The sequence below is a fragment of the Cucurbita pepo genome, chromosome 14 (assembly GCF_057944985.1).
Source record: "Cucurbita pepo subsp. pepo isolate OVF chromosome 14, ASM5794498v1, whole genome shotgun sequence".
Taxonomy (NCBI): domain Eukaryota; kingdom Viridiplantae; phylum Streptophyta; class Magnoliopsida; order Cucurbitales; family Cucurbitaceae; genus Cucurbita; species Cucurbita pepo.
The window spans coordinates 9786722-9809698 of record NC_141811.1 but is presented as its reverse complement, the minus strand read 5'-3'; the positions used below and the strand labels follow the sequence as shown (position 1 = coordinate 9809698).

The following is a 22977-nucleotide window of genomic DNA, read 5'->3' as shown; positions in this document are numbered from 1 at the left end:
CTCTTAGTAGTATCCTCTAACGTGTCACAGGCTCTAAATGAGTACCGTCATGTTCCTATATGTTAAGTAAACCTTCACCAGTTGAGGCGAGCTCGTGATCAAAGATTGTACTCTAATGATATGTACATAGTACTAATCAAACCAACACAATTATGATCGACCCTAAATGTGGCTCAAGAGGTCAACGTATTGTAAGGCTCGTTAGTCATGCATAAATTACTCTAGGCTTGGTTCACTGCCTTTCTAAACTCCAAATTTCTTAAAAATTCTCGGAGAGATTTTAAAATAAGTTAGAATTCTAGAAGAAAAAAATCACGACAAAAAATGGTCGAAATAGATTAAAAAAAATTATCACTGGTTAAAAAAAGAGGATGTGGTTTGTTTAATTGAACCGACTACGTCATCGCCTTCCTCTAGTTAATAGGAGACTCCTACGTGCATGACCAATTTTCTCTAAAAATCAAATTCGCTCGAGGGTTCCAAGTGTTATCTTAAAATGGTTTCCTTAAAATTCACCTCTCGATTCAAACACTTCCCGAGCTTGTCTCATCTCACTTTCTTATACAAACTTGTTAGTTTATGGGTTCTTCAAATGGTAAGAAGTTAATTACGGAGTTTTTAGAGTTTTTCAGCTTTCGATTCCTTCACTAGAGTGGTTCATTTTCTCACCACGAGACAGTAGAAATTTTTTTGAGCAAACGAGATTTAGCTGAAAGAGAATTTTTCCATTTACAACTACCACCCCTCAATCCGTCAATCCAAAGACCTAATATTCCAAAAAAAATAAGTAAATGGAGGCTAATTTCCAAAAAAAATTATGTAGGGGCTATTTCTGTAATTCTAACTTTCAAGGGCTATTTTTCCAAATCTAAATTTTTTAAGCTGTTTTTCCAATTTTATTTGCAAAAATTTTAAAATAAATTCCTTTTCTTACGTTTTTATTTACAATAAATATTTTGAGTATTACAAAAAAAAATTAGGCTGTTAAATATAAGTTTCATCCATTTGAATAATTAATTAAATTACATTAAATTTTCAAAATATTTTCGTAAGGTATTACATGTAAAATTTAAATAATAGTTTATTGGGTTAAATACTACTTTTTGTTTTATTTCTTTTTATTATGTATAGTTTGGTTTAGGTTAGAACAGAATAACCACGTGTTTAGAAATAATGTGGAATGAACTTACATTTTAATATTCGATTTAAAGGTTATACACTGGATCGACTTTTGGCTTATTGATCTTATACGTTAAATTTGTTATACACTGGATCGACTTTTGGGTTATTGATCTTATACGTTAAATTTGTTACATGTTGATGAAGATTTAGTTAAGTTTAGTCGTGTCGCCTTTATAACAATAAACAAATTTTTGGTTATTTAGTTCTGGATCTCTCCCGATTTGTAGTGCATCGTTGGTTTTTTAAAGTTTCGGGTAATCTTCAAAATCTTGAAAATAAAGATAGTTCCTCGGGTTTGAGCTTAGATGACGGCAGCCATTGAAGTTATTTTTCTTTATTTTAGTTGCTTATCGATTAAAATACACTAAAAGACGAGGTTTTTTTAGTAACATGTCCCTAAAGCTACCCCTGTAACATGAAGGCTAGGTAATACATGATTTAGTAACATGTCCCTAAAGCTACCCCTGTAACATGAAGGCTAGGTAATACATGATAATAGGTTCTATAACGTTGTTTTTGGTGTCACCCTTCAAACTAATGAAGGGTCAGCATCTGACCAAGAAGTCCTTTTTATCTACATCCCTCTAACGAACTCAAGTTAATTTTTTTTTATCTGACGTATTTTTTTACATCCGAACAACATATTTTCGTTGAGTCTTATGTTGAATGATTTTACCGTTAATATTTGGTTGATCTTTACCTCTACTCACTGATTTGTCAACTAACCATCTCGAAGTTGACCTATCGTCGTTAAATGACTAAATGCATGTATATTTATCAATAACAATTACCGACTAAAATGTTGTCTCATTATTCCTCTAAACCTGAGTTAAATATATAATTAATTACTTATATAAGTTTACAAGTGAATATATAAAAATTAAATAGTATAAAAGAAGCCTTCATCATTTTAAAACCTAACACAATATCTATAAATATGTGGAGTTGATAAAAAAATACAAATTAGTAATAAAATTTTATTTAAAATTTTTTTCGATTACCATCCTTTAAACTATGAACTTAATTATTCTTACGGTTTAAAATAAACAAAATAAATGAAAAAAAGACGGATAATTAGTTTTAACCTTCCACAAATACGAAAGTTTTGTAAAAAATATAACATCCTTTATTAATACGTACATTGAAACCATATTATCAATAATTGAACCACTAAAATTTTACCATCGTAACAACACGGTGACTAAAATGTTACCATCGTAACAACACGGTGACTAAAATCTTACCATCGTAACAATACGGTGATATCCACAAATACTAAAGTTTGGTAAAAAATATAACATCTTTATTAATACGTACATTGAAACCATATTATCAATAATTGAACCACTAAAATCTGATTTAAAATTGAACGAACGTTTATTTTAAAGTTTTAAAGACAGATATTAACGAAACATCAGATAAGATAAAGATCAGATAAGATAAAACTTTTTGAAGATATATATTTTCTTAAATAAATTATAAAATTTAATGTATATATATATATTGATAAAAAAATTTAATTAACAATAATAATAATAATAATAATTATTTAATTGAAATATAAAGGGAGGAAGAGGAGGATCACAAATCTGTTGGTGGAAGACCTTCTTCCGTTTCTTATTTGGTTTTAATCTTTTTTTGTTTAAGAGTTTGGGCGAAACTAAATAAACCATCTCCTTCACGACAAACACTTCTAGGTTTTCTTCCCCGCTCTCCCTCCCCGTCTTCAATTTCTGCGCGACTCAGCTGCTCCCACCATCACCATCACCATCACCATCACGCCGGCCATCCTCTCCACCTCAGGTACTCTCTCCTTCTCCACCTCTTGCTCTCCACTTTCAGATTTCCCCCAATCTCACTCTGCTTCAGCTCAATCAACGCTCTTGCTTCATTCCCCTTCCCCCCTTTTCTGTTGCATTCTAAACCTGCTCTTCTAATTTCGGCCCCTTCTGAAGTATTCTAGTTCCTTTTTTGTGTTCGATTTCTGTACTCAATTCTCTGCTTGCTTGGATTAGCTTCTTTTATGTTCTAGGTCTAATTTTGCTGTTTCGGAGGTTTGGTTGAATGATTTAGTTTGAGCAATGAATATGCCTTTGGTTAGATTTCTGAGGCCCAAGTTTTTAATCCTTTTGCCCTGTACTTGTTTTTTTTTTTTTTTGTTTTTTTGATTCTCCGATGAATTGGCTATTTTACGAACGGACGAATGGCTTGAGTGAAATTGTTAGGTTAAGTGGTAATGAATTTGTGTGGAGGCTGTTATTGGTGCAGAAACTGAAATCCCCTCTGTCTTCTTCGTCTTCCAAGGCACTTACGTAAACTAATTTCTGACTCTCTGTAGTACATAGCTGCGGAATGGCTGTTGAGACTTTCGGAAAAGCTCCAATGTTTGATGATGATGATGAGGACAACATGCCCATAGTTTTCAAGAGGAGTAGTGCATCTAGGCAAAATCAGTTAAATTCGGAAGTTAAGCATTCGCAATCTCAGAGGTTGAATCAGTTATCAGGAAGGCCAGGTTCTGATGCGTGTTCGGCCAATGGCCAAAGCTCTAATGCTCAAAAAAGGATGACTTCGTTGCCGAAGACATCGCCCATGAGGCCTGAAATAGGAAGTCAGAAAGCATCCAAGTCCTCTATCCAGGAACCGCTTGTTAAATCACTTGGCACAACTTTGAAAGTCTCAGATTCTATGGATAGCCGGCCCAAACAGTTGGCGAATGCTGCTGTGAAAGAGGAGAATGATTCTATACATCCTACTCAAGATAATAGTGACTCTGAAGATGATAAACCATTGAGTATTAGATTGAAAGGGAACTCTAACCATCCCAGTAAAGGGCCTATACCAACAGTACAAAAGAATAAAATAAAAAAATCCTCAGAAGATTCCGATGATGAGGTTCCTTTATCATCGAAATTTCAAATGAAGTCTGCTTCAGGGGTATTGGGTGGTAGACAACATGGTTTTGATGAAAAGAAACCATTGGATTCAAAAGTTCATCAGAATGGTTCGACCTCAAGGGATAAGCTGCAAAAGCCTGCTGTTGTTTCCAGCAAGAGACCTCTTCCTAATGCAGATTCCCATTCCTCTTCTCAGATTTCATCGAAAAAGCCAAAGCTTTCAGACTCATCTACTCCTTTGAGTACCAATACAGTATCATTGAAAGCAAAACAAGAAGTAGCTGACGACGATGACCATATTCCTATTTCACAGAGAATGAAGATGTCTGCAGCAGTGAATAAGTCATCAGGTTCTAAGAAAACAGTATCAAAAGTGGCTTCTTCTTCAATCAAAAAAACACTCAAGAAATCCAAAAAGCCAGTCAAGAAATCCAAATATGTTAAGTCCACAAAGTTGCTGCCCAGTTCTGGTGATGGACAGAAAAAATGGACCACCTTGGTTCACAATGGTGTCATTTTTCCACCTCCATACCAGACTCATGGGGTGAAGATTCTTCATAAAGGGAAGCCTGTTGATTTGACTCCTGAACAAGAGGAGGTACCCCTCCACCTGGCGTGTTACATGCACAGCATTTTTTTTTTTCATCTTCTTCAATTTTTTATTTTATATATTTGCATGTTATTTATGTCATTCCCAGTTCATTTTTACCATTGAATTGTGGTGAATTCTTTGATTGATATGTAATTTTGTCGTTATCAGGTTGCAACCATGTTTGCGGTGATGAAGGATACAGATTATATGCAAAAACCGAAATTCAAAGAAAATTTCTGGAATGACTGGCGCAAATTACTTGGGAAAAACCATGTCATTCAGAATTTGGATGATTGTGATTTCACCCCAATATATGACTGGTATCAGACGGAGAAGGAGAAGAAGAAACAGATGACTACAGAAGTAAGTTTGTGATGTTTTAATCTTCCTGGTTATTTATATATATTTCCATCTTTACGAGTTACAATGCAAACAATGCTTCTCCAGATTTCTACATCTCTCTTGGGTCTCGATTTATTTATTCATTAGCAAAACCTAAGAAGTAGGGATGTTTTCGATGAAAAAGGATGACTAGTTTCATTTCCAAATGTTACAAACTTATTTTGATCTGGTTTATTTTTAGGTTTTTCAGAAATCTATCCTTTGTTTTATTGTTCGTATATTTTTCTAGATGCTTTGCTTTCATGTCAACTTGTAGGTTTTTGTTTCATGTCTTGGTTATATAGACACATTGCCAAGGTGTACAATCGAGGTGGCTTTACTCCATTTCTCAATGTGAACTATTCATTTTTTTGTTATAAGGAAATATGAACTATTCATTATTCAAGACATAGTATTTTTGGCTGCCAATTAATGTCTAACCATAATAGTTATTTCTAGTTGATACTCAATTTCAAATTACTTTGTTTTCTATTCTAATTAAGGGTAAATTTGATGCATATTTTAAAGGAATTTTTTAATTGATTGATCTGCAATTTTGAATGAAGGCAACTATGAGCTTCAAGTCCTTTTCAGGCATTCAATTTAATTAATTTTGGTCTCACATTTCTGGGATTTGTTTGTCTAGGAGAAGAAAGCTTTGAAGGAGGAGAAACTGAAACAAGAGGAGAAGTACATGTGGGCTATTCTTGATGGGGTTAAGGAGAAGGTTATGCTCATTTGCCTTTTTCTTCGTGCAGTTTGGATTATGCTAGTCTTGAGGATATGTTTTCTTTATGCTTTAATAACCTGTCATTGATGTATTCTAAGAAGCTAAGAAGCACAGGCACTTTAGTTTGGCTAATGTATGTTTGATACATATTAAACACTTGGACACTATTGAACACTTCTTAAGTACTAAGCAAGCACATAGGATGGAAGTGAAATTTTTTGAGAACGAAATAATACTAATGGTGATGCTTGATTAATTACATTGCAAAATGTGTTAAGATACTTGTTTACGCTTATGTTTTGTCTTTTTCATAATAAATTACTAAATTCATGCCTTGGTTGCTACTATGTACTTTGTAAGTTCATTGTAGGAATCCATTTTATCTGCGATTTTATCCATTGAATAATTCCAGTAGAGCATGTACACACATTTTTTTGATTCTTAATATGGATCTCAGGTTGGAAACTTTAGAGTTGAACCACCTGGATTGTTCCGAGGCCGTGGAGAACATCCAAAGGTACCATGTTTAGAATTCAGAAAGTTAAATATTTACTAGCATTTATGACACACTCAGTTAATTATTCAAGGTACTCTTTGAGGAGATTAGTATATGTTTTGGTATTTGGATGTTCATAGTTTAAATTTACGTGGAGATTTGTTACTTGATTCAGCTTTTAAAGCTTGGTTGTCTTTGCAGATGGGGAAGTTGAAAAAACGCATTCGCCCCAGTGACATCACAATCAATATCGGAAAAGATGCTCCGATCCCCGAGTGTCCTATACCTGGTCAAAGGTTTGTCTCTTTACACCACTGGAAATAAGTTACATTGAAAATATTGCAGAATAAGGGGTCTATTATGTGTCTAGAAATTCATGAGACACATGCCTTAACTGTCTCAGAATTTCTTGGTTTTATCTTTTTCATATTTTCATTCAGTATTGAGTTTTTTGACAGGTGGAAGGAAGTGAGACATGACAATACGGTTACATGGTTGGCTTTCTGGAATGATCCAATAAATCCAAAAGAATTCAAGTATGTATTTCTGGCTGCTAGTAGTTCACTGAAAGGCCAGAGTGACAAAGAGAAATACGAGAAAGCAAGAATGCTCAAGGTATGCCATTCATTATAATTTTACAATTCTTTGTTGAAGTTGTAGTATGGAATCATCATCATGTCTGTTGAATCCTTGCTGGTTTGTGTAGGACTACATAAAAAACATAAGGAATTCATATACAAAAGATTTTACGAGCAAAGACCCAACACGAAGGCAAATTGCAGTTGCCACTTATCTCATTGATAAACTGGCTCTTAGGGCTGGGAATGAGAAGGTAATGTCATTCTAGCCAATTTATGTTTCCATGCATGCATTATTTAATATTTTCAACTATTTTGATCTGGAAGAGTTAAAAGATGTTTGATCCCTACCGCAGGATGACGATGAAGCTGATACAGTTGGCTGCTGTACACTGAAAGTAGAGAACGTCAAAGCAGTACCTCCTAATCTTCTGGAGGTAAACGTCTTTAAGCTTATTGAAATAGGAGCTTGAGAGTTGAGAGATGTCCTGTTTTTAATGCCAACAAGAGATGACCAGTTTTCTTTAAATTCAGTTCAACTTCCTCGGTAAAGATTCAATCAAGTATGAAAATACTGTCGAGGTTGAGCTCCCTGTTTTCAAAGCAATCACACAATTTCAAAGCGGTGAGCTTGTTTATTTGTTTTTCTTAATCCTTTTTTTTTTTTCCTTTTTCTCTTTCTTTTTTCTCTTTCTTTTTTTTCTTTACACAATGATGCATCAATGCCATGACTGAGGCTGTAGAGTATCGTGTTTTTCAATTCTTCAGGAAAAAGTGGAAGCGATGATCTTTTTGACAAGCTTGATACAAGTAAATTGAATGCTCATCTGAAGGATCTCATGCCTGGTCTCACTGCAAAAGTGTTTCGTACATATAATGCTTCTATCACACTTGATGACATGGTAAAATATTATTTGAAATCTCGGTTTTTCAATCTACTCATAATTTTTTTGCGGCGAACTGATTGTGAGTTAAAAATTTGTGGTAAACTAAGGATTAAATAGAATTATCCTTTTCAAAATAACTCTAGCAGGATGTATGATTCTTAGCCACGGGTCGGCAGAGTGCGGTTTCACAATCCCATTCTTTCTCATCCATTATAGGAAGTCTCGTGTACTCTAATCTTATTCCCAGGCTTTCTCTCTAGCCAATCAAAAAAATCTTGCTTATTCTCCTAAACCAAATACTACCTGCTTCACTTCGACTATGCACTCGAAACACATATCCTGGTCTTATAACTCTTAATTCTCAACTCTCAGGCTTCCTATTCTGATCACTGCAATCAAATGCCCCTAAAGTTCAATGGACTATTGCAATTGTGATCATTTGCTTTTCCTTAACGTTTTTTTGGGTCACAAACTTGTAAACGTTCAGTCATTTGTCATAGGCTAGGCTCTGATAGTGGAAAATAGTTTGTTCTATATCTTTCTCTCACAAACCATTTATTTCATATTTCTACAATATCTTAATTGATAGTAATGATGTTAAAGTTGAATGAGACATCAAACTTTAGACGTTTGCTCATAGGTGGTAAAATCGTGTTATTAAATGCACTCCATTGGATGGAGAAAGGCAGTTTAATGATTAACTTGCATCCAGTTTCTAGAAATCATTATGAATGTTTCCAAGATAATCCGTTAACTTTTGTGGTTTTCCTTCTTTTTCCTTCTATTTAATTTGGATTTTTAACAAGATTATTTATGGTGTTATCCATGATAGTTGAACAGAGGAACCAAAGATGGAGAAGTTTCAGAAAAGATCGTCACATACCAACACGCAAACAAGGAGGTAAATTCAGCTCCTCCTTAGGTTTTACTAGTCTAATTTCATGCCATTTGACATTAGCCACTTTTTCTATGAACTACAGGTTGCAATTATTTGTAATCACCAGCGGACTGTTTCGAAATCTCATGGGGCACAAATGACGAGATTGAACGAGAAGATCTCCGAGCTCAGGGTAAGAACCATATTTTTCTCATGGATGGTTCACCTTAGTTAAATAATGCCCCTACCAATCACTCTGTAGTTCTAGTGCATTTAGTTTATCCATCATTTGTTGTGCAGGACATTGTGAAAGAGCTGAAAATTGATCTAGATAGAGCAAAGAAAGGGAAGCCCCCTTTAAAAGGCTCCGATGGAAAGCAAAAGAGGAACTTAACCCCTGAAGCGTAAACTTCTTAACTTTACTTAAGAAACCCACATCAACATCTTCATTTAGTTTTTAACATTTAGGAAGCCGTGTTACAGGTTAGAGAAAAAGATATCCCAAACAAATGCAAAGATTGAGAAGATAGAGCGAGATATGAAGACTAAAGAGGATTTGAAAACCGTAGCGTTGGGCACGTCAAAGATCAACTACCTTGATCCTCGAATCACAGTTGCATGGTGTAAGCGTCACGAAGTCCCTATCGAAAAGGTAAGCATCATTTTCTTGCATTCGTTTATATCTCGCTTGCTTATGGAGTTTTAAGATTAAGACGTTAACCACCTCCACAGATATTCAATAAGTCTCTTCTAGCAAAGTTTGCTTGGGCAATGGACGTCGACCCCGACTTCAGATTCTGATTGTTGTTTATATTGCGATGGTCTAAAACCCAAATCATCCTTCGCCCCGGCTCAACCGCGAAAGAAAGTTAGGAAAGAAGAAGAAGAAGAGATGGAGTATAGGAAAAATTGAAGTGTAGTATTTTGCGTTACATTCAATTTTTTCTTCTTAATGGTGTTAGTTGCAGAGGGAAGCCCCCCCATAATGTATGCTTATTATCTAATCTCTAATTATATATTTGGGTAAAAAATGGGTCATTTGTGACACCTCCTGTCCCCCTTCCCTTCCCTTCCCCCACGAAGAAGCTGTGTTATGAAAACATTTGATGATATTATTCAAAGCTTTCAAACAGCATTTACACTAATTGTTCCAACATTTTAACCACACCTTACTTCTATCTTATTATACATTTGATGATTGTATAACCCCCTGCCTTTCTTTTCTTTTCTTTTCTTTTCTTTTCTTGGATTTGCTGCTCCCTTTGTTCTAGGGTTTAATTGGATCAAAATCAACCTATCATTCAAACTTCAAAGGTCTTCAATTAAACAATTAATTTTGTTACGGTGTATTAAGCTTTCTATTTGTTCAATTTGTTCATATTGCATCAATTATATTCTTAATTTTTCTAAAAAGATATTACAGCTAACTGTTCTTTTTTTTTTTTTTTTTTTTTTTTTTTTTTTTTTTTATAATAAAAATTTATGAACTTTTGCCAAGTTAATTTTTTTTTTTGTAAAAACTTTATTTTATTGAAGTTCATGATTTTTTTTAACATTTTTATCTATTTTTTGGGTTAAATTAGAGGAAGAATTAACAAAATTTAAATCCAGCATAAAAATTATAACATTAGAGTTCAAATTGGTACCAGTTAACAAACTAACTTTATCCAAGCTCATAGTGATTTAATCCAACCTCAAAGTTCTAAACTACGATCAAAATATCAATAAAATGTTGATGGAGCATTTTTAGAAAAATTATATACCTCAGGTTCCTAACAGAGTTTATTTACCACTCAATCTAACCCTCTATTTTATTATTTTTTTTTAAAAAAATCTTACTTATCAAGATCTCGTAAAAAATCTAACCCTCTATTTTACATGTTATATTAATAATTAAGATCTCGTAAAAATTAAAATATCACAGATTTATAAGTCACAATGCATCATTAACATCAGTTTCAAACATTAAACATTCATAATTTTTAAAAAATAATAAAATACAGAATTTTAACTGTATCTTTAAAAGTCAACCACAAAAATATCAACCCATAAATTGAATTTAATTTTTAATTTTTTTAAAATTTAACCCAATGTTACAATTTTGGTTGAATAATTTAGATAAGTGGCCGCCCATGCGGGGATAATATTAAAAATATTTTGCAATTAAATATTTTTTCAAAAGATAATATTAAAAACATTTTGTTATTAAATATTTTATAAAAAAATGAAAAAGGAAGCATAACTAATCCATAATGAACGGAAGAGTACAAAACAGAAAACGACGCAGTTTTAATGGAGTTTCTTCCCATTCCCTTCCCTGGACCTTCTACGAAGAACATCCAACGTCGACCACGGGAATTTGACTCCCTCTCCCGCCGTGGTCAATACGACGTTGATCTCATTCATCTCAAATTGTGCTTTACAGGTGAATTTCCTGTTCTGATTTTTTCTTCCTTTCGCCTTTGATTCTGCTTCTTCTTCATCCATTTTGTACGTCAATTTCTGGAAACTGCCCGACATTGCATTGGATTATTGAAACGTCTTTCGTTCGTTATTCCGATTAACGCACCCTGATTTTTCCGATATATACAATTAGGTTTCGTTCAGCAGACGGTGGTTTATTTTGATTGATTCTTTTCCGGCCTTGTTTCTTTTGGTAAGATGAACGAGAGAAGTAGAATTATTCATCCTGTTTCGTGATATGTCTAGTTGTCATCAATTTTCCTTGTATTTTCTTACCATTTTTAATTTCATGGTAGATGGTTATATGAATTGGAATATTTTTCTTTTTAGCAAACCGAGCTATGCTAAGTAGATATTATAAATTTGAATATTTGATTATGTCATTTGGAAACTTTTAATTCAATCACCATCCGTTAGCTTTATGGGGTTGTGACATTAGGTGGAGGGGCATGCAAGCTGGATACTCTCTGATATGAACACAAAATTAACCAAAAATCCGTTTTGGTGCTTGTTTTTGGAATTGATTTTAGGAGTATTTATGAGTCTAATGGAGATGAGAGTATAATATACCGTTATTAATGCGTCTCTTCTTGTCAGGTTGTTGATGGCTTCTTCTGATTTATGGTTAAGGGAATATAATGAAGCCTCTAAGCTTGGGGATGATATCAATGGCATGATTTCTGAAAGAAGTTCCGTTCCTGCAACTGGACCAGAAGCTCAACGTCATGCCTTCGCGATTCGGAGGAAAATCACGATTTTGGGGACTAAAGTTGATGGCTTAGAGTCCCTTTTGTTGAAGCTTCCTGTAAAGCAGCCCCTGTATGTCATGTCTTAAATCGAATTTAGCAATATCCTTACTTGCATAATGCTATGCTAATCTTAGAGCATTTTGGTTTGAGTTCTGTTTCTGTTATGTATATACTCACGTTGCTTTAGAATCCAAGTAACAGTTGGATGCATAGTTGAGAAAGATATATGTACTAGTTCTTGGTTCTTGGCATCTTTGAGGGGACAACAAATGCCATGGTTCCCTCTCCCTCCTCTTCACTCACTACTGCACTAAATTATGAGAGACTGATGAAGGGGAGGGGAGGAAGTTCGGCGGAGTTCTTGCCGGAAATGTCCTCTGACTTTGATCCTTGCATCAATGAAGGCATAAGAACTATTTTTCAATCCTAAGGGACCAAAACTTTGAGATCGAAATTGTATTTGTAACGGTCCAAGCATACTGCTAGCAGATATTGTCCTCTTTGGGCTTTCCTTTTCGGGCTTCCCCTTAAGATTTTTAAAACGTGTCTACTAAGGAGAAGTTTCCACCCCCTTAGAAAAAAATAGTGTGAGACCCCACATCGGTTGGAGAGGAGAACGAATTATTTTCTCCTCTCCAACCGATGTGGGGTCTCACACTATTTTTTTCTAAGTCCAAGTTTGTTCTTTCTTGTGGTTTGCAGGTCCGAAAAGGAGATAAATCGACGAAAGGACATGCTTGCTCAGATGAGATCAAAAGTAAACCAGATGGCCTCAACGTTGAACATGTCAAACTTCGCTAACCGCAACAGTTTGCTTGGCCCGGATATGAAATCAGCGGATGTAATGAGCAAAACAGCTGAACTAGACAACCAAGGACTTGTTGGTTTTCAAAGACAAATCATGAAGGGCAAGTTTTTGTGACAACTCTACTTTCAATATATTATATACTTCCTTGTATCCCTTTTGGGTCTTCTCTGATATGATTTTGAAACAGAGCAAGATGAAGGTCTTGAAAAGTTGGAGGAGACTATAAGAAGTACAAAACATATTGCTTTGGCAGTTAATGAAGAACTCGATCTTCATACTCGCCTAATTGTACGTATGATTTCTTGTTTGCTTTATGAATGCTGTAAGAGTTCATTCCATGTCGTCTACGTTTAGTTTTACATGTCATCTAATCATACTTTTCTCTGCAGGATGACTTAGACCAGCATGTCGATGTTACAGACTCTCGATTAGCGGTAAAATTCTCTCTTACTATTCATTTTATGCTTTAGATATCTCTAGGATGTCGTAATTCATCACTAGTTGAAAAAGATATGGTAATATTTGTGTTATTGTTGCCTCTTTTACAACAATGACAAGAAAAATTGGTTAATTGATCTGGGGGCTTCACAGAAAATGAAACTGACTGTTGTAGAAAATATTCAACTGTAAAAACCTGATAATTACGTGTGCTTGATGATCTTGATCTCAAGAAGCTAATATGTCCTACGGATCCAGGCTTTTGCATCTCGATATTTCCATATTGACACGATATTGTCCAACTTAATAAGCTCTCTGATAAGCGTCAACAATACTAGATTTGCAAAGCTAGAGGTCCTTCTAAGATCCTTGCACACTTTCACAATAAAGCTACTTAACGAATGATTCCAACCATACCTGATCTCTAATGAACGTGAAACTATTGATATCTCAACGATCCTTCCATCAAATAAAAGATGAACGAACGTTAAATTTCTTGGAATCCTTTGTGTGTTACCCTGTGGTTTAAATCTTGGTTTTTTTTTTTTTTTTTTTTTTCGAGAACAGAGGGTGCAGAAGAGATTGGGAATATTGAACAAGCGAGCAAAGGGGAGCTGCTCTTGCTTGGGAATGCTTCTGTCTGTGGTAGGTATTGTGGGTTTAATTGCTGTCATATGGCTACTCATTCGATACTTGTAAACACAACATAACCATATGGGTATAGATTCTTCACTTTATGATTAATATCATCATCCATAATTGTCCAGTAATGTTAGCTTGTTCTTATGCTTCATTTTTGTCCTGTGGTTTGGAAATTAAATCAGATTAGAGAGAAAAAGAAAAAACTTGAACGATGGATGGATCAGCTCCATTACATAAGCAGTTAAATTACATAACAAATGTATGTTGTAAATGAAAATGTATATGTTGGATCATTATAAATCAAGGTTCTTTAGATGAAAAAACGGCATAGAGGAAATTACAGAGCGTACCATATGTTCATCTTATCGAGATCTTCTTTGTGGACTCCATGTAATGGACGAGATTGGAGTCTCACATCAACTAATCAAAGAGAAGATCATAAGGAACACTATTTTTATTGGTACAAAACTTAAAAAAAAAATCAAAAGTAAAGTCACGAGGATAATATCATATCATTATTATCTAAGGGATGAAATTAAAAGTTTAGACTCATAAATTAATACAATGACTTTAGGGTAAAAATTAAATTTTTTTTCTTTTTCTTTTTTTATAATAAAAAACGGAATTTTTTACTTTTATTATATGGTCAAAATTAAAATTATTATTATTATTTTAGTATTTAAATTATAATTTTAACTATTATAGTTTAAAATTAAAATCATGAAATGATGAGATAATTAAAAATGTGTAGAATAACTTTGGAAAAAGTAGTTTGCATGAAACTTCAAAGAAATTTAGTTATAATAAATTTGATTTTGTATTAATTTAAGTTTGATTAATTCTCGTATACATACTTAACTTGAGGGCTAGAGTATTTGTTCTCAAGAAAACTTGACGTATTGTTCTTGCATGTTGGATGAAGTCTCGAAGTCTTGATGTCTTAGACATTTCAAACGGATTTTCAATTTATTTTTATAGAAAATTTCACTCTTTCAAACCTTCTAGATTGAGATTTATGCGTATGATTATTTATTTAGATTTTAATAATAACTTTGATTATTTTATTTGACTCAAAGATGAGGATAATAATTCCAAATAGAAACATGGGGATACAAATCAATATAACAATTTATTACAAATAGAAACATGGGCTCGGAATACAATGAAAAATTAAAATACAAATTACTCAAAAGATAAAGACGAATCGACTCCCTCTGTGACCGCACAACTATCGAACGCTCTTCCAACTCAACTGGCAACCTACAAGCACCTGAAAACGAAATCACTAAGCAATCTACCAGTAGACTCTCATTGCATCATTAACCTTGTAAGTTATCATGGGCTTTTCTTTGAGTTCTAAGAAGTCGGGCTTAAGTTTACAGCTCTCTGAGTTTCTAAGTAGGTTTTGAAGTTTTGAGCGATACTCTGATGTGTCATAGACCCTATCGAGGTTTGAAAGTTGTTCATTGAGTTCTAGTGCTGAAAATCTCTTGGACAAAGAATTTCATCTCGGGGTGAACAAACTTTATGTTCTCATGCTTAGTACATTTACATAGCCTCAACAGTGGACATTCGGTATCCTTGTTTGAGGGCGCGACCCCATCAGATCTCGTAGGACATTATGACATCTCCCCTGAACACATTTGTGTAAGGTTAATTGGCGACCCTTCCATAGAAAAAATCATACAATCAACATCTGGGGGAGCAACTTCGTGTACTCTGGCAGTCTACCTATGTGGTCCCTCATCCCTCTCAAGGCAGGTTTACAATATAGTGAGTTTGTTTAAGGGACTCCTGACTGTTTTCACACACAATAGGTCGACGCACTACACTATTTGACCTAGACCCGACTTGATAGTACCTATACTATTATCGCTTGGTAGGGCACTACTAGCGCTAAGGATGTACCAGAGGAGATAGGAGCGGAGACTCAGGTGATACTACTATTAGATTTGTTAAGCTTCCTTATTCGTCTAAGCTATGGAGGTCCACTAGGTTCTTAGGGGCTTCTAGGTAGTTTTATTCTTGTCTCTTGTTTCTAGGACTCTTAGGACTAATTTCTTGAGCTAATCTCTTCTTTGGGTGTACACAAGTCTAGACCTCTGATCGTCGCCCATAATTTTGGGGTGTAAGGTCTACTAGAAACGTATTGACCTAGGTCAACAAGTAAACCTTTTGGGGTGTAAGGTCTACTAGAAACGTATTGACCTAGGTCAACAAGTAAACCTAAACCGCTCTGGCTATAACACCATAATCTTAACTTGGTTCTCTTAGCATGCTTGTTAGGAAGATATTTCTATCGATCACCTAAAGTCGGGAACACATAATCTACTGGGAGCTAAGAAGGTCTATTGGATTCTTGGGGCAGCTAGGTGGCTTAGCACGAACTTCCAATTCCAGGATATTTTTTAGTCTGGGAGCACTAAGATCTAGAGTCTTTGGTAGTCACTCATGATCTTAAGTTACTCGGTTTACTGGAGATATCTTGACCTAGGTCATCATCGGGAGAATACAACTAAACACCCAAAGCTAAACATATTATATCATGCAAACATACCAGCAAAAAAATCAAGCTCAATGGGGGAGGTAAAATCCATCAATCGCTTGGATCACACATCACAATAGACCATCATTCTTTCTAACATAGCGGAAAGCATTTAAAACATCACGTCCAAAGAGTACTGCCAGACTTAGTCAAAAGTTGTGTCATAAAACTTGGCCACATTTCCATCGACTTCTTAGTGTACCTGCACAACTCCATGATGGTTGATTTGCAAGTGGGCGCTGGGAGGTTCAGACATGGGTGTCGCTCCAAATTTCTCAAATGAAATGAGGACAAGGAGGGGAGATGAAGTAGGTGTAAGATATGGATATTTGAAATTCGCAACCCTGGCTTCCTATTTGTATGCTAATTTGTTTAATGGGCGAACTACATAGACAAAGCTAACTTTTCTAAACAGAAACATGAAACACAGTCATCATATTCACAATCAAAATCAACTAACTAACCATTACTTGTTTCAAATGACGAAACTTGCTGATAACAAATCAATGAATTAGCAGCAGGCAGGAAGAGGATGCCTGCAAGGCTGGCTGTTTGTTGTCATTCAAGTTGAAGCAACTAAACTTGCAAGAAAATAACATATACAAGCACAGATTCACGAGGCTTTGCTAAGGCAGGTGAAAATTCTGCAAGAATAATAGAATGGGAATATTGGCTAAAAGAAGCTAAAAGAAGAGCCTTCGACCTCGATTAGGAAGTGTCGGTGAAGCAGCAGCAGCAGCAGGCGATGATAAGCTAAGAGGAAGGTTTGAAGAAGTCTTGGTGCTTTTATCTTGAACTCCTCCACTCACTTTATCAATAAGTTTGGAAGCCCTGGGGTCAGCTAACAATGTCTTCTGAAAGGACTGAGAGAATCCTGTTGCAATTATAGTTACATGGATTTCTCCACTGTACCTATCATCCACAACTGCTCCAAATATTATGTTTGCAGATGGATCTGCCAAACTTGTCACAACCTGCCATTTTTTTTTTATATCCCCAAACAAAACATCAGTTTGTATTCGAACCCTAAACGATGAGAGAAAATGGTGGCATGGTAATCGAGTCAACGGAACCAGAAGGCAATAGAGAATATCGAATAATCCATATAATAAGTTCAGATGTCAAAAGTTCATAACCTGAGATACTCTGTTCACTTCCTGTAGAGTTATGTCCTTTCCCCCAGTAATGTTATATACTACTCCTGTAGCTGACTGAATGGATGATCCGATCAACGGAGCCAAAGTTGCTTGCTCAGCCGCTTCTTCTGCGCGATTTTTACTAGAGGAAACACCAACTCCAAGCATTGCAGTTCCCGAGTCTTTCATGACGGCTTTCACGTCAGCAAAATCCACATTGACCAGCCCTGGAATCTGGAAAATGAGGAAGTGAATACTAGATAAATAGTAAGCAACAACTAGCAATGACACAAATGTTTACTAATTGAGTCAGCTTCTAAAGCTACTTATAACATTGATATAAAAAAACATCAGAAAACTTGGAAACTATTGAGGCCTCAACAAGTTTTTGCGATGCACCACACCATGCTCGACACAATAAAAGCGTTGGTACGTCTGTTTATTAGAAGTTCTCTAACAACCAAATAATGGCCAAGCAAATGAGAACGATTGTAAAAATTAGGAAGTCTGATAGAAGCCTACATAGCAAGTCAAACAGTTTGTGCGACCATCAGACTGATCTCAAATAATTACCCTTGCTTGACCAACTTGAAGGGAAAGCAGCATGTCGCCTCTCCATCTCAACCATCCAAGGATGAGCAACTCATAGACTTGTGTGTTTTTAAGTGCATGAAAACGTGCACTTAGGCAAAGGCATGCCACCTTTTAGACACACATGTTAAAAAATATGCCTATCAAAAAAGGGGTTGAGGTGTAGAGAAGCACGCCTCAACGATTCAATTGCTGACATATATATACACATCTGGAGGTCAGCCAAAAGCCATAATCATATAACTCTCCTTCCTTAGTACTGTGGGTAACAAATTGATTTCACGCCTACCTCAGGCAAGTTCCTGTCTCTCTACGGTACTACCTCTCTTTTTCTTAATTTTTCACGCTCCCTAAAACTCTCTTTCTCTCTCAATCTCTCTTTCTGCCTCCGTTTTCTCTTTCTCAATGTCAAGATTGTCAAATGAACAACATGAAAGTAATGTTTACTTCAAATAATTGGAAGATTTGCCTCTCAATATCAAGCATATATTGTCAAAACACTAGTGAAAAATGTTCATTACAAACAAATGGAAAAATAGTAAATGGAATAAGGTACAACAAGGCAAGCAAATCGTTGATGCTCATTTTTTGGACTACAATTGTGTTTGATCTTAAGGTCTTGGACATTTAGTTACAGTTCTTAGATTGGTAGATGATGAGAAGAAGAACAAAGACAAATACATGACACAGAGACAACATAAAACAAACATGACAACACATCAATTTCTAAAAAGGACATAAACGTTGCAGATATGTTAATATTTTTAACTAGTGAATATGTGTGTTTATTTTGACATATTAAATATTGAACACGGAAAAAGCATATCTAATTTCTAAATTCAAATATTAAAAGTGAATACAATTCATTAAAAATGTGAAAGGTAACCAACAGTATGCCTTACAATAAGGTGTAGAAATCAAACCTAAAAATAGAATCAAACAAGTAGGTTTTCTCTTTTCATTTCTAGTGAATAATGGGTTGTGAGCTTTTAGCTCGAGAAGAGTATTTATTAAAAAAAGGAAGAAGAAAAACGGTGTCATGAAAGTGTTCATAATATGTTAAAAAATAGAAAAAGAAAAACAACTAGAGAGTCGGACATTCTTTTTTCAAGTACGCAGAAATAAACAGACATTTGAAATCATTGATCGAAGATGGTAACTCTATATGCACCAACCTTTACATGCAGTGGGTATTATTTAAATCTAGAATTTACTTCTAAACATTTAGCAAAATAAATGAAGTTATTGGTCGTTTGCATTCCTGTTATCAAAGTTATTTCCCGCTCTAGTTACACAGGACGAGAGATGTGAAGAGATCACCTTCAACGAAAATGAAGGATTCTTTGACAACCCTATTGTTCTGTGAAACTCATTGAGGCTCAAACAACATCATCATAAGCTCACATATCTGCAGGCTTGTTGTGGATTTGTCAGACAACCCTATTGTTCTGTCAAGCTCATCCTTAACCCAATTGTTCGAAAAGTTCGTCCTTAGATTGATAAATAACCCTATAGCTCTGTCAAGCTCCACAACAGCCAATCCACTTCAATATGTAGAAAAATGTTTGAGCTTCAATGATAATAAATGATCCCCCCCCCCCCCCCCCTAAATCTCTAAATTATTGTAACACCATGCCCCTTCTCTTTCAACCCATCAAACTCCACAGTGAATGTCTATTCTGAAGTAGTTTATCTATTTTCATTTAATTCAAACCAAGTCATTCATCTCACATGCAAAATGCGGAGGAAAGATATATGTATCACAAACACTTCTCACCGTTATTATGTCAGAAATTCCCTGTACTCCTTGACGTAGGACATCATCAGCAAGAAGGAAAGCATCTTGAAGAGGTGTCTGCTCATCAGCAATATCAAGCAACCGATCATTGGGGATTACTATAAGAGTGTCAACATTTTTCTGCAGCTTTTCAATGGCCTCCAGAGCCTGAGAAGAAATCAGCATTAAAATATTAGAAAAAATGAATTCAAAATCTTCCATATCACTAGATGAAAGAGGCCTGCCCTCCATGTTATCCACAAGAAAGTGATATTTCAAATATAGCCGTTGATTGCATGAAAACATAATGTAAAACCAGCAGCCAGCTTATTCCAAAACTTACAACCAACCAACCCCCAATAGCCAGAACAGAAACCATTGACTAGTTGGATTAAAACAAGGTCCTTCAACACATTCTACAGAAGGCTACCCCTTATTCAGTCGATTATCATTTTTACCTAAGCAAAAGGAAACACCACATCCTACTTTGTTACACACCACAAGCAAAAATTTGAAGGGCTAAATCACACACATCCCTAAGATAATCTAAACCCAGGGAAGTTAGGAAGAGGTTAAGTCCATCAAATCGCAAAGGAATCAGTCAATAAGTAAATATGCAATCCTCTTTTGTTTTAGAAAAGGAAGAAATATACCTGCAAGGATCGCTTTCTTCCTTCGAAGCTGAATGGAAAAGTAACAACACCAACAGTCAGGTAACCTGCCTCCTTGGAAATCTGGGCAACGACTGGGGCCGCACCAGACCCAGTGCCTCCACCCATACCTGCCGTTATGAATACAAGATCAGAGCCCTTGAGAGCACTGGCTATCGCTTCTTTTGATTCTTCTGCCGCTTGTTCCCCTAAAAGTGGATTCCCACCAGTACCTGCATCTCTATCAAGGTACAAATCAACAAAAGTCAAAGGCATTCATCAATAGAAATCAACTACTTAAGCCACACGGTTACGTAGTCACATGAACTTCAGAACACATTCCCAAAAAGCCACAAGAACCAAATGAAAAGGCGAGGTTCCTGACCTAGCCCACGCGTCAGAAGGTCTCCAATTTGAAGTGGATTCTCAGCAGCAGACTGTAATAGAGCTTGAGAATCCGTGTTTATAGCATAGAAATCAACACCCTAACACAAAACTCAATAACCGTAACCATCAGTCTCCATTATACCCAAGCAACAAATATAAACTTGAGCGCACATTATACCGTAAATACAAACAACAACAAAAAAAATCTATTTAATTGAATGATCACAAATTTCACCATTCCCACGAAGTAATGAAGCTGGTTTATGGATCCAATAAATGATTTAATTTTTATATAAACGCTATGTAACACATTTATCATCGCCAGAAGACATAAGAAACTACAGGCTCAATCCGATAACGGACTCCAAAGAAAAAATGCACAAATCTACACGAATTTCTACTCTAGAATGCTCCCAAATCCAAGTCGCTGTACATGAAGCAAAATTTATGCAATGCAAGGAGAAAAACCCACCTTCAATCCGCTGCCAATCATGCGATTAACAGCATTGTTGCCGCCTCCACCAACACCCACTACCTTAATCTTAGCGGAATCCATATGCGAAAATGAGCAGCCCACAACACCAACATGGTGTCTTCGAGAAGGACATTTCCGCTTGCCATTAAAGGAGGAACAAGTCCAGTGAAAGTTGGAGGGAAGGAAGGATGTCTTGGGATAAAACTGAGGGGGAATCGAAGAAGATGATAGATTTGTGAGTTGAAAAGCTGCCATAATCGGAGAGTCCTGAGTCCCCAAGAAATGGAAGATAGAGAGGGTAAGGGGCAGATGTAGGTTTTTAGGGTTTTAGAAAAATAAGAATATTATCTTTCAAATTATACCATAAAGGGTTACAGTTATCTATTTCTTCTCTACCTCGTTCCAAAAAAATGGTTAGAAAAATAATTTGGACCAATTCAAAATTTTGAAATGATTTAGTTAGACGTGCGAGCTATTCGAATAGAATTTATGACCCATTTTCAAATTGGATTGTGGCGTTATTATTTTTTAAAATTTTTTTATAAGTCCGAACACATCACTAATATCAATTATAAATGTTAAAAATATTTAATTTTTTTAAAAAAATAGGGCAAGATTAGATTTGGTTGTAACTCTATCTTTGAGTTGGTCAGGTTGACATGACTAAAAAAATGTTAACCCACAAACCGTGCCGGATTTTCGGTTTTCAAAATATTTCACTTAATCTAAACAAAAATAATTAATTCAATCCAACCTTTATAGCTTGGATATGAACTAAATAGTTAAATGCCTGTGTAAGTTACAAAAATTTGTGTAGCTGCTCATAAGGTTTTTTTTTTTTTTTTTTTTTTGCCTCAATTATAAAAGCTCTATGGTTATGCGTGTTTTACTTGGAGCAATTCTATATTGAATGACCTCTCATAGGATAGTCTTCATTCTTAGAAGCGAAGAGTAAGTAACGTGACTATGTTGCATAAGGCAACTAGATGCCGAATTCGAATTCAAATTATGGTGGTGAGTATGTAGTTTTTTTTATAAATTTTCGAGGAGAATAATATTTATTATCAAAAGACTACTCATAACTCCACGACAAAATGGAGTAATTGAGAGGAAAAAAAAAACGTTCATAAAGATGGCTAGAAGTATCTTAAAAGTCAAAAGATATCATATATTGCACGTATTTCTTACCTCTTGAATTGAGCTCTAGCTTAGAGTGTGTCTGGTATGACTCCTTATGAAGTATAGTAGAGTGAGAAATTATATGTTCAGTCATTGAGTTTTTTTTTTTTTTTTTTTTTTTTTTTTTTTTTTTTTTTTTTTTTTTTAGTATAGCTTCTTATATTTGAGATAAACTAAGAGAGAAGTTAGACGATAAATTTCAAGGAAAAAATATATATTATGGTGGGTTATATTGAGAATTATAAAGCTTATCGATTATATAATCCTATGTCAAGAAATATTATTATTAGTCGACATGCGATTTAAAATGAAGATGAATATTAGAGCTGAAACGTAGCTTTCAAACCAAAAATTTCATTTCATGTTAACATTAATGAAAATGGAGGTACTTTTAAGAGTTCAAGCAAGTAGATATTCACGAAGTTGTGATGAAGAAATCTCACCAAGGAAAAAGATGATTTTGCTAATCTTACGTTATTTCCTGGTACTGATTCTATAAATTTTTATGTGAAGAAAG

At 35.1% G+C, this 22977-nt stretch overlaps 3 protein-coding genes across 5 annotated transcripts; 2 read left to right on the top strand and 1 right to left on the bottom strand.

Moving 5' to 3' along the window:
• The first annotated feature begins 2794 nt into the window (after positions 1–2794).
• On the top strand, positions 2795–9765 carry LOC111810755 (DNA topoisomerase 1 beta). Its single transcript, XM_023697529.2, has 16 exons — positions 2795–2985; positions 3521–4677; positions 4840–5034; positions 5699–5779; positions 6240–6299; positions 6480–6574; positions 6737–6893; positions 6985–7110; positions 7213–7293; positions 7391–7481; positions 7625–7758; positions 8576–8644; positions 8724–8813; positions 8921–9024; positions 9104–9272; positions 9353–9765. The coding sequence occupies exons 2-16, from the start codon at positions 3535–3537 to the stop codon at positions 9419–9421; spliced, it is 2664 nt and encodes an 887-aa protein (XP_023553297.1). The 5' UTR covers positions 2795–2985; positions 3521–3534; the 3' UTR covers positions 9422–9765.
• A 1118-nt stretch (positions 9766–10883) lies between these two features.
• LOC111810833 (syntaxin-52) lies at positions 10884–13848 on the top strand. 3 transcript variants are annotated; one of them, XM_087117234.1, is made up of 7 exons: positions 10884–11045; positions 11217–11276; positions 11681–11902; positions 12535–12740; positions 12828–12928; positions 13030–13074; positions 13646–13848. In XM_087117234.1, exons 3-7 carry the CDS (start codon positions 11688–11690, stop codon positions 13775–13777), a joined length of 699 nt encoding a protein of 232 aa, XP_086973360.1. In that variant the 5' UTR covers positions 10884–11045; positions 11217–11276; positions 11681–11687; the 3' UTR covers positions 13778–13848. The 3 variants fall into 3 exon arrangements, with proteins under 3 accessions (XP_086973360.1, XP_086973358.1, XP_086973359.1); XM_087117232.1 differs by lacking the exon at positions 11217–11276; XM_087117233.1 differs by lacking the exon at positions 10884–11045 and having other exon boundaries at positions 11052–11276.
• Positions 13849–16701: 2853 nt separating this feature from the next.
• LOC111810797 (cell division protein FtsZ homolog 1, chloroplastic) lies at positions 16702–21617 on the bottom strand. Its single transcript, XM_023697591.2, has 6 exons — positions 21279–21617; positions 20805–20904; positions 20423–20652; positions 19770–19937; positions 17402–17635; positions 16702–17239 (listed from the first exon to the last, which is right to left on the bottom strand). Exons 1-6 carry the CDS (start codon positions 21534–21536, stop codon positions 16949–16951), a joined length of 1281 nt encoding a protein of 426 aa, XP_023553359.1. The 5' UTR covers positions 21537–21617; the 3' UTR covers positions 16702–16948.
• Positions 21618–22977: the final 1360 nt, after the last annotated feature.

What these genes read in the sequence shown, in the direction of transcription:
- LOC111810755 (XM_023697529.2), top strand. Translation starts at nt 3,535, where the DNA reads ATGGCTGTTGAGACTTTCGGAAAAGCTCCAATGTTTGATGATGATGAT. An exon ending in AGGAACTTAACCCCTGAAGC is followed by an intron (nt 9,025 to 9,103) that starts GTAAACTTCTTA and finishes GCCGTGTTACAG; the next exon opens with GTTAGAGAAAAAGATATCCC. An exon ending in ACGAAGTCCCTATCGAAAAG is followed by an intron (nt 9,273 to 9,352) that starts GTAAGCATCATT and finishes CCACCTCCACAG; the next exon opens with ATATTCAATAAGTCTCTTCT.
- LOC111810833 (XM_087117232.1), top strand. Translation starts at nt 11,688, where the DNA reads ATGGCTTCTTCTGATTTATGGTTAAGGGAATATAATGAAGCCTCTAAG. An exon ending in CTTCCTGTAAAGCAGCCCCT is followed by an intron (nt 11,903 to 12,534) that starts GTATGTCATGTC and finishes TGTGGTTTGCAG; the next exon opens with GTCCGAAAAGGAGATAAATC. An exon ending in TTACAGACTCTCGATTAGCG is followed by an intron (nt 13,075 to 13,645) that starts GTAAAATTCTCT and finishes TTTCGAGAACAG; the next exon opens with AGGGTGCAGAAGAGATTGGG.
- LOC111810797 (XM_023697591.2), bottom strand. Translation starts at nt 21,536, where the DNA reads ATGGCAGCTTTTCAACTCACAAATCTATCATCTTCTTCGATTCCCCCT. An exon ending in CCTTCTGACGCGTGGGCTAG is followed by an intron (nt 20,653 to 20,804) that starts GTCAGGAACCTC and finishes ATAGAGATGCAG; the next exon opens with GTACTGGTGGGAATCCACTT. An exon ending in GAATTTCTGACATAATAACG is followed by an intron (nt 17,636 to 19,769) that starts GTGAGAAGTGTT and finishes CTCATTTTCCAG; the next exon opens with ATTCCAGGGCTGGTCAATGT.